Source organism: Mastomys coucha, unplaced genomic scaffold, assembly GCF_008632895.1.
Source record: "Mastomys coucha isolate ucsf_1 unplaced genomic scaffold, UCSF_Mcou_1 pScaffold6, whole genome shotgun sequence".
In the NCBI taxonomy this organism is placed as follows: domain Eukaryota; kingdom Metazoa; phylum Chordata; class Mammalia; order Rodentia; family Muridae; genus Mastomys; species Mastomys coucha.
In genome coordinates, this window is record NW_022196912.1 from 47,379,670 (window position 1) to 47,389,730 (window position 10,061).

Sequence of the window (10,061 nt, forward strand, 5' to 3'; positions counted from 1 at the left end):
AAAGCATGGAGAAATAATCTACTTAAGGTCATAGATATACCAGCTGAGTGTCAGTACTAGGGTTCAATTCTAAATCAAGATTCCAAAGCTAGGGGTTTGAAAAGCCTTTGCAGGTGAGTGACCATAATACTTGTGGGGGGAAATGTACAAAACTAGGTACATCTAAGGGAAACTAAATATTGGCTTATTAATCATTTAACAATACTTACTTTGAATATCGAACCATCGGGGCACAGACTTTTACCAGCGGTCCAGAATGAAACATTTCTATTGGGTCCTTTTTTGTTTCTTGACATATCGTGGTTGGTATGGAGTCACTCCTCATGTGTACAGGTTGGTTTCAAATCTGAAAACAACAGTTTGCAAAGAGAAATATGCATTTCAGTATTTGAAATCCCCATCAGTGGGCTGGTCACATAGCTCTGTTGTATGGTAGGTTGCTCGCTGCATATGGCAGATCCTGGGCTTAATTTTTAGTATTGGAAAAAAACCCAAAAAACCAAAAAGTATTATTCTTGTAATTTCATCTTTCATGACCTGGTGTACTCAGAAATAATGTTTCTTTCCCCTCTATCAAGTTAATATCTTGCCAAATTCTGCCTCTATTTACAGGATCAATAAATATGAAAAATTACACAGGGTAGTTTTCAAAGAAGATATGGAAAACCACTAGGTTTTCCCTCTAGTGTGTCACGTGTTGATTTGGTTGTTACTTTTTTGCTTATTTTTTGAGACAGGATCTTGCTATTTACCCAGGCTAGCTTAGATAGCTGCTAAGCTAGCCTTTGCGGTGCTGCGATTACACTGGTGTGCCTCCATGCCCAACTTCATATTAGTTTTTAATTTCATGCATTTTACTTTCATGATAAACCAAGGAATCTGATTTGAATTACTTCCCATACAATACTTTGTATGATAACAATCTGAAAAAAAATCTATTCAGGAAAGTTAGGTGGTATTAATAGAAATTTGTATTTCAAAATACAAATACAAAATCCTGGTATTTGGGGGCTGAAGGGATGGCTCAGTGGTTAAGTGTACGGACTATCCTTGCAGAGGATCTGAGTTCAGTTTCTGGCACCCAGACTGGGAGCATCGTGGCCACGTCTATGCTCAGCTTCAGGGGATCCTACACCTCTGGCCTCTGAGGGGACTTGTACTCACACATACATTCATCTACATATATACATACAATTTAAAAAAAATCTCGATACTTTTATTCTAGTTTTTGTTTTTTTGTGAATCAGAAGGCAGAAAAAACTTTATTATTTTAAAAAATTTGAATACATTTCCAGTGAAGATGTTCAGTTATTACCAAATAAGTGTGTACTATAAATAACTTTTATGCCCAAAGTACAAGTGATAAAATTGTTTAATATTTTCCATGTTGTGCTGAAAGCTTTGGACTTCATAGCTTTTGTTTTTTATATTCCATTTTGGCTTCTGTAATCTATAGCCAGATAAAAGCTAACTCTATAAAAATCTAATTGTTCAAAATTCGGTCTTTAACGTTTGTCCGTGAGCTAAATGAACACAAGACCAATATACTTAAGGATGCCATGGCTTGAAAGAAATCTTTGGAAGTGTCAACACTGTACAGAGGAAAATGGGATTGTAAGTAAGCTGAGTCAGAGAAGGTCTACGTCGATAAGAGGAATAATCATGTAGTTACTACAAACCACTAAGAGATTATTACAAAGGAGGGAAGAATCTTAAACATTACAGAATTGGTTACACACTAGGAGGTGGTGAGTGGCAATGGCGTCATTACTGACTTTCTAAAGCATGATTTTGTTCTTACTCATTCTTGTGGCCAGACTAAATGGCAAAGTCTCCATCAGTGAGTTTTCTGAATAAGCTATAGCTTTCAGTCTTGATAGTAAATTAGGATGGTCCAGAATCTTTTAAGAATCAAGATGCTTAAGTCACATCCAAGATCAAAATAGCTCTCCGGACTTAGGGGATGGAGGTATCAATATTTTGTTTTAAAGTTCTCCAAAGCATGCAGCACTGGCATAAATATTTGGTAAAATGTGCTTCTACACCTAGAATTTCTTTTAAAGTATAGGTGAATTTTTTTTTTGAAAACTATTGCTGGTATGTACAGTGGGCGTTAAAAACTTTATTCCATGTAGACTAAAGTCAATTCCTTTTGTGTAAAATATAAGAAAGCTATGGAAAGAAAATTATCCTGTTGTTCAGATGTTATTCGTCGTGGATGATTATTATAAATAAAGTACTTTCGTAAACTATGCATACTGATATCTAAAGCAATTCTAGGCCTGCTGCCTCTTGCTACCTATCCTATTTGCATCGTGACTGAGGACAAACACTGGAGGGAAAATCTTCTGGGGCGATGTTAAGGGAATGCAAGACGCAGCAGTGTAGCTCGAGATCCGCTCACCAAATAGTTACGAATATTTAAACGTTTTTATTTCTAAGGACATTGTTTAACAACTATTCTTCCCCAGCAGGCGGTACAGCCTGCTACTCCGGCTGGCCACTCAAGGCGTGGAATAGGTAAGGCGAGCCGCCCTAAGCTCCCACGTGCTGGGCGAGGAGGGCCGTGATGCTCCCAGGAGTTTCTTCCCCACGCCGAAGGCCGGCGTTCTCAGGCCCAATACTTGCGTTGGAGATCGGCGCGGTGGCTACGTCCAGAGCGGAAGGGGAGAAGGCCCGGGAGGCTACCTTTCTTTCCTTATACATAGGAAACGTAGAACTTAGGTCTCGAAACTCACCCGGGCCGGGCAGGTGGGGCGGCGCCTTGATTCTGCGTCACTTGGAGGGCGGGGCGACTGCAAGACGTCATCAACCCGGCACTTGCCAACATGGAAGGTGGAGACAGCACAGTTTCCGTGGCAGGCCGTGGGGCTTCGGGTTCCGCAGCAGTGGCGGCGACCGTGCAGGCGCTCCTGCAGGACGGTAAGGCGTCGGACGACGGCCGGGCCCGGGTCGCCCTGCCTTGTGCAGAGTCCGAGAACCCTACCGGTCGCTTTGCACAAAGTTTTCCGGTCTGGACTTGGCCACTCCCCTCCGCCCGGCCCCCTGGCGTCCGGGATTGTCCTGGTCCACCCGTTTCCCGGTGTGTGTGTGTGTGTGGGGTTGGGGGGAGGGATGTGTTCCTCTCTTCCCGTAGTTGTCTTGAGGGGAGGTCACCTGGTTTCTAGCTGCTGGGGTTTGCACTCGATCCTGATGCGCCCAGGACATCTCTGTAGTTCCTGCACGACGTGGTCGTGGCTGACAGCCGCTGAACCTGCCCAGTTCCTGACCAAAGATTGTACTGTCCATGCCCAGAAGTGTGAACTCACCGTAGGTGACAGACGCTGCTTAAGGAAAGGGATGGAGCATGCAAAAAAGTAGAGTTGGAAATTACCGTGTGCTATGCAGGTGCCTCTATTATCCATACATGTCGAATACTGAACTCAGAATTACTGGTAGTTTGAAGAGAAATTGTCCTAAATAAGTTAACTATATTCCTTTCTATAACTAGTTTAGTACGCTTGAAAATCAAGTTCAGTTGTATTAATGGTCAGTCTGAGAGGCAGAACAAAATTCAGTTTGCTAAAGGTATTAGGCCTTAACCACTTCATCATTTCCCTAGTGGGCACTAAATTCTATCATCTATTAAAAGTGTTTGCATTTATCACCTTAATTGCTTCCGCGGCGTTGCGCCTTCTCCCCCACCCCTACTGTCACCTTTTTTGAGACAGGGTCACTCTAGGTAACCCTGACTGTTCTGGAATTCACTATGTAGATCAGTCTAGCCTCGAACTCACAGAGATACACCTGCCTCCGTCTATCAACTGCTGGGATCAAAGGCTACCAAGCCAGGCATAAGAACCTCTTTTTATATTCCACAGAGTTAAAAGCAGTATTCTGCATACAGTAGGTACAGATTTTTTTTTTAATTGCCACTCAAGAGTGGCTTGTAAAAGATCAAACTAAAATTTAAATTATGGTGTTTTCTCTGACTGTTGAATATTTTATATCTTTTCATGAGATGTATCTTGTCAAGACTAGTGATGTTTTCAGAATTAGGTTGTGGTGGATTCTTAGAGTTTCTGCCTGATGCACCCTATCTTTATGTCTTAATTGAAATTTAAACTTAGCCAAGTTTCAGAATCCTGAAATGTGTGTGTGTTTTAATAGCTTTCCAGTCTTTGAGCTTAAACTGAACTTAATACCATGCTTGCTTTTTTCCTTCTGTGATTTCAAATACAATTAACTAAAGTCTCTGCAATTTAATACAATTAAATAAAGCTCTTTGTCTTAAGGACATTCCCCTTCCTTTGTGCTCTGGAGTTTATTCCTGTCTAGAATCCAAACAGTCCCATTCTATAATGTTAAAGTCATTTTGCAAAGGACTGAAGAGTGGTTCATTGGAAGTAAATCAGATGGACACTTTCCGTATTTAAACTTGGAAAAGGCTTGGCTCTTTTTTTGAAGTAATTCGCCATATGATATAAAGGTCTCACACTGTTTGTTTTTCAAGGCAGGGTTTCTCTGTGTAGCTCTGGTTGTCCTGTAATTTAATCTGTAGACTAGGTAGGCTGGTCTAGAACTCAGAGATCCACCTGCCTCTGCATCCCAAGCGCTGGGATTCAAGACCTGTGTCACCCCTGTCCCTTTATGTATGTATGTATGTATGTATGTATGTATGTATGTATTGTATGTATGCATGCATTTAGATTCCTAAATCTGTAGGTGTCCTTTCCAGTTTCCCCAAATGTACATGAAAATTTGAGCATTTTTTCAGTAACCAATTCACTGTTGAGGATTTGTCTAAAGATAGGCTTGATAGGCTAAGTGAACAGATGCAGAGTTGGAAAATTTGTGAGCAGTTTCTGGTTTTTCACTGATAAGAATACCACAAAAAAGAAAAATTATGTGATTTATTCTGGAATATCAACCATTGAATAATCTGATAGCCATGTTCATCTTTTATTGTATCTTTGGGAGATTGTAGTTACCACTTCCTTTAAACAGTTGTTTCTTTTGATTTATAGTCATTCTTTCTGGTTTCTTTTCCTCTCAGTACTCTTGAGTATTTTCTTTACCCAACTCCCCAGGTTTTGGTGTCTTTCTGGGTTCTAAGACCTGTATTGTCCACTTTCTAAATCATCTAATCTCTGTTTTGGTCATTGACACAAAGTAGAGTAAGCTGGGAACCTCAGTTAAGGAATTGCTTCCAGCTTACTGGCCTATCTACCTGTGGGACATTTTCTTTATTTTTTTCTTTTAACTTTTTTTTTGATTCTTTATGAATTTCACATCACACACCATAATTCCACTCATCACCATGTTCCTTTGTATCTACCCTCCACCCTTACAATCTCTTCCCCAAGGAAAAAAAAATCTTGCTGCTCATTTCTTTACTTGGCAAATGTTTATTGCAATGAGTCACTGGTCTGGTTCCAGGCCTCTGGCTTCTGCTACACTATCTATTCTGGATCCTAACTAGGACGCCTCTTGGATATCATGTTGTTGCCCTGTGTCATGGAGATACTGTAGTTTTGGATCTGTAGGACTGGCCCTTTCATAAGCTTCAGCAGTTCATAGATGTTGGCATGGGGCAACTCAAAGTGCTGGATCTGGCCCTGGGTGATAGTTGAGTTGGTTAGCCTGCTAGTTCTTCAACACCCACACTAGCAGGGCCAGCTCTCTAGCATTGCCCAGGCTAGCTCACCCAGTGCTGTAGCTGCCAAGGAGTGGGGCCATCTCACCTGCTCTTAATGCTCACCAAAGTCAGTTCTGTTGTGCTGCCCAGGTGAGGTGTAGGGCCTGCTCTCCTAAGTGCTACAGCCAGCGAGAGTCTGGGCCAGCCGTGCTCAGCCCTTGGACATTATCGTGGTCCCAGGCAGCAGCCCAGACCAGGGATGTCCACCTGGCCTTTGGTGGTAGCATAGGCTACTCACATCAGGCTGTTCCTCACTTCCCTTGAATTTTCAGTTTTGCCTCTCTTTAGAGTGCTCAAACTGTTCTGCTTCTCTTTCTCTCCCATCTCTTCACCACATACATGCACATGGTAGAAGCTCCCATGGCAGGCAGGTCATATGCCAGGTGGGCCTCTGAGTCTTTTGCCTCTGCATCGTGGGGCATTTTCTTAATTGCTAGTTGATGCAAGAGGGTCCAGCCTACTCTGGGTGGTTAGCATTAAATGAGAAAGGTAGCTGATAAAGCCAGGGGAGCAAGCATTAATAAATGTCCCTCCATGGTTTCTGCTTCAGTTCCTGCTCTGAGGTTCTTGTTTTGAGTTTCTGCTGTTAAACCTGAGAATCATGAAGAGAAAGAAACCAAATCCATGGTTGTCCAAGTAAAGCAAGCTTTAATTAAATACTGGCTAGGATGATGGACTCTGGTCAGGTCCACTTGGGGTTCCCAGAAAATGGCAATGAGTCACATTTTGCAGAGGCTTATGAAGGCAAACTCATAAGACAAATTTTCCACCAGGTACAATCAGGGGCAAGAATATATATCCTGATGTAGTTCCTGGCCACATACCTCCTGCCTACATCTAATCAGAGGCAAACTTACATACTGACATTTCCTGCCTCTATTTCCTGCCTTCATGTAATCAAGTACATTTAGTGCAGTTGGGTCAATCGAACTTGTTTATGGGAGTTAAAATTTATGGCTTATTGTTTTATATGAACAGCAGTCCCCAGCATCTCAGGAAGCTTCTGTCCTTGGGCTTACAGGTTAGAGGCATTTATGTTTTATGGATCTCTTAGGCACAATAATTAAAATTTAACACATAGCTTTAGCTCTCACAGTACCTTTGTTTTCCTAATGATAGACTATAAACCTGTAAGCTAACATAAACTTTTTCTTCTACAAGTATCACTGTTTTAATCACAACAGGAAAACAAACTATGACAAATTCATCCCTCTCTTCTGAATTCTAGAGCTATGTTTTTAGCCATGCACTGGAATTTCTTGTCTTGATAGTGAACAACTTATGTACAAGTAGTACATATTCTATGAAAACATTAAACAAGGTAAGTTTCTTCCTATTCTTGAGTCTTTTCTCTGATTATGTCGTTACTTATGGTTGGTAGTTCGTTCGGTGAGTGCGGACTCTTTGTGCACTTGTCAGGCTCTTGGAGGCGGGGGCTTCTTTCTCATCCTTGTATACTTAGTGCCTCGGGCATCTAGCTTAATACAAAACTGAATTCCTTATATCAGATAAAGAATATTCCATTAATTATAGAAACTTGGAAGTTTTCTTTGGTTTATTCTACCTTATCAACTTAGCAAGTTCTATTCATTATTATGTTCAGACAATGGCCAAATATGTCACTTGCTTGACATTCTTAAGTGACACTGTCTTTCTTGGATCTTCATTAACACAGCACTGTGCTTTTCTGACCTTTCCGATTCTTCTCCATGGGAAGATGTGTTGGTAAAACAGCTTTCTTGGAAACTAAGAAAAAGCCTGGTTTTGTTACTATTTGTGTATTCTGTGGTGTAAACACCCTACCATGGATGGTTGAAAGGTGCCTGCACTTATAAAACCAGCTGGCTCAAAGAATTCCTGGAAATGTCACAGTTAGCTGTTAAAAGTTAATAGATACTAACTCAAGCATATTGCTGGGTGACAAATCCATTTTTAGGGATTTAGGGATTTAGAGTCATTGTTGTAGAACACAAAACTGATAGTGCTCTTGTTTGGCTTTAGAATGCTAAGTAACATAAATGTTGAATATTTTGTATGTCTTACAGCCCTTTTACCAACCTGCCCTGCAGCCTTTGAGACTTCCTATGTCCTTTTTTCACATTTTCTGCCTAATGCATACATTTTGTTGTCCTTTTTTACTAAACTTATTACCCTTGCCAAAGTATGTCATTTTGATATTTACTGGCGGTAAACCTGTGTAAAGCAACTTATATTTTCCCGGAGGACTCTTAGTTCTGAGGAAAACTTGGCAAACCGGAAGAAAATGCAATTTTTTCAGAATTGGGGCCAAAGAAGAAATATTTTATTACTTTAGTTTAAGAATAGTTTGAATGTGAGAATAGTTAAGACTATTTTACTCTTAGCACCATGATACTCTTAGATGACAGATTAATTCATTCTATCAGTATTGAGTACCTGCCATTGTTTGGCCTTGTTCAGGCTTTAGAGAGGCGGCATTAAAGCAAACGTCTTCCCTTGGTGGAGCATGTATTGTAATGAGTATAGACAAGGTCAGTACATGGTTAGGAGTGTATAGCTCCTGCTTTAAGCAAGTTCTGTGTATCTCATTTCAAGCATTTCATTTTCCTCATTATCTCTTTATTCAAGGGTTTATGGCTTCCTTAAATATGTATTTTAGAAAAGATACATCATGATTTCTTTTTTCAGTATATTTGAACATACCTTTTCTATCTATTTATTTTACCTTTAAATCTTAAATTTCAATACTACCTATAAGTTAGTGTTTGCCTATTTATATTCAAAATTTAGATTCATATTTAGATAAAAATTAGATTAAAAATTTAGATTCATATTTAGATAAAAATTAGATTAAAAATTTAGATTCGTATTTAGATAAAAATTAGATTAAAAATTTAGATCCATGTTATAAAAGCTATAACAGTATTTATGCACTGATCTAGAGATATCTGAAGCAATACATGTTATTAGTAGTCAGTCTTTTTTAAGCATTGTTCCTAGCAATAATCTCATTTTCTTGGAAAAAAAGGTTAGAGTTGATAGTTGTGATTTTAATCTTTTATTCAGCATTTTCCTTCCTTGTGATTCCCTTTAAAAGTAAGCATTTGGGGGGACTGATGAGATGGCTCAGCGGGTAAGAGCACTGATTGCTCTTCTGAAGGTCCTGAGTTCGGATCCCAGCAACCATATAGTGGCTCACCACCACCGAGTAATGAGATCTGATGCCCTCCTTCTGGTACATCTGAAGACAGCTACAGTGAATTACACCGGTGCAAGCAGGGCTGGCAGAGGTCCTGAGTTCAATTCCCAGCAGCCACACACATGATGGCTCATGGCCATCTGTACAGCTACAGTGTACTCATACACATAAAATAAATAAAAATAAATCCTTAAAAAAAAAAGTAGGCATTTCAAAACACAGCAAATCAGGCAATGCTGATGTCTGCTTTAATCCCAACACTCAGGAGGCAAAAGCAGGTGGATCTTTTGAGTTCAAGGCCATCTTGGTTTTGAGTTCCAGAACAGCCAGGGCTACACAAAGAAACTTTGTCTCAAAAAACCCAACCTAACCCAACTCAACCCCAATCCTAACCCCAACCCCAAACCAAACCCAAATCAAACCCCAAACAAAACAAAACAAAACAAAACAAGCATAGCAGAGTGGTTCAGAGCCTGGTCAAAGCAGCTATACTTTCTGTATAAGAATCCCAGAGCGTAACATTCCCTGTGATGCCGGGAAGATGATAGTTTTCCCACACATCAGAACTATGGGGATTGAAGGAGTCAGTACTTGGGTTTAGATCAGCACCTGGAGCATAGTATAGTCTTGTGAGTATTATCGCTTCTGTTCTGCTGCAGCCTGCTCCAGTTCATTCTTAGTGTTCTAGGAAGCAGCTACAACATTTCCTAGTGCATAGAAGGTCTCAGAACACGCCAATTATGATTAGAATTGATCTATTGTCTGATAACTGGTGTAACACAGAGTTGATAAGTTTTCCTTTATATTTTTCATAGACTGTTACAGTGAATTTTTAAATGAAGATTTTGATGTAAAAACTTATACTTCCCAATCTATTCATCAAGCTGTAATTGCTGAGCAACTAGCAAAACTTGCCCAAGGGATCAGTCAGCTGGACAGAGAACTACACCTACAGGTAAGGGCGGTCTTCTGGGTCAGAGGGGTTCTCAGCCGACAGCGACAGTTTGTCTTTCTGGTTATCTCAGCATTTCTAAAACCAAACATTCATTTTCATAAACGAATGCATAACTTACCAGCATCTCTTACTTACATCTTTGTAAGTTTTCTGTAAGCTACTTTTTATTAGTTGAAAACAAATTGACCTACCTTTCTGGAATCATTTATTCTTTCTGTTTATTACCTGAATGTTTTTTTTTTTTTTTTTTT

General features: G+C 40.0%; 2 protein-coding genes across 8 annotated transcripts in view; one reads left to right on the forward strand and one right to left on the reverse strand.

Moving 5' to 3' along the window:
- Positions 1-3,003, reverse strand: part of Dus4l (dihydrouridine synthase 4 like) — an 18,354-nt gene extending 15,351 nt beyond the window's left edge. The window contains exons 1-2 of one of the 4 annotated variants that reach the window (XM_031357471.1): positions 2,739-3,003; positions 210-346 (exon numbers count right to left, since the gene is read on the reverse strand). In XM_031357471.1, the coding sequence (XP_031213331.1) occupies positions 210-325 (116 nt within the window). In that variant the 5' untranslated portion in view covers positions 326-346; positions 2,739-3,003. Of the gene's footprint in view, positions 1-209; positions 347-2,624 lie in introns of those variants that run through there. The other 3 variants (XM_031357469.1, XM_031357470.1, XM_031357472.1) reach the window with 3 other exon arrangements.
- The window catches only part of Cog5 (component of oligomeric golgi complex 5), a 305,629-nt gene continuing 298,347 nt past the window's right edge, over positions 2,780-10,061 (forward strand). For all 4 annotated transcript variants that reach the window (XM_031357459.1, XM_031357460.1, XM_031357458.1 and 1 more), the window contains exons 1-2: positions 2,780-2,922; positions 9,671-9,810. In XM_031357459.1, coding sequence (XP_031213319.1) covers positions 2,829-2,922; positions 9,671-9,810 — 234 coding nt within the window. In that variant the 5' untranslated portion in view covers positions 2,780-2,828. The remainder of the gene's footprint in view (positions 2,923-9,670; positions 9,811-10,061) is intronic.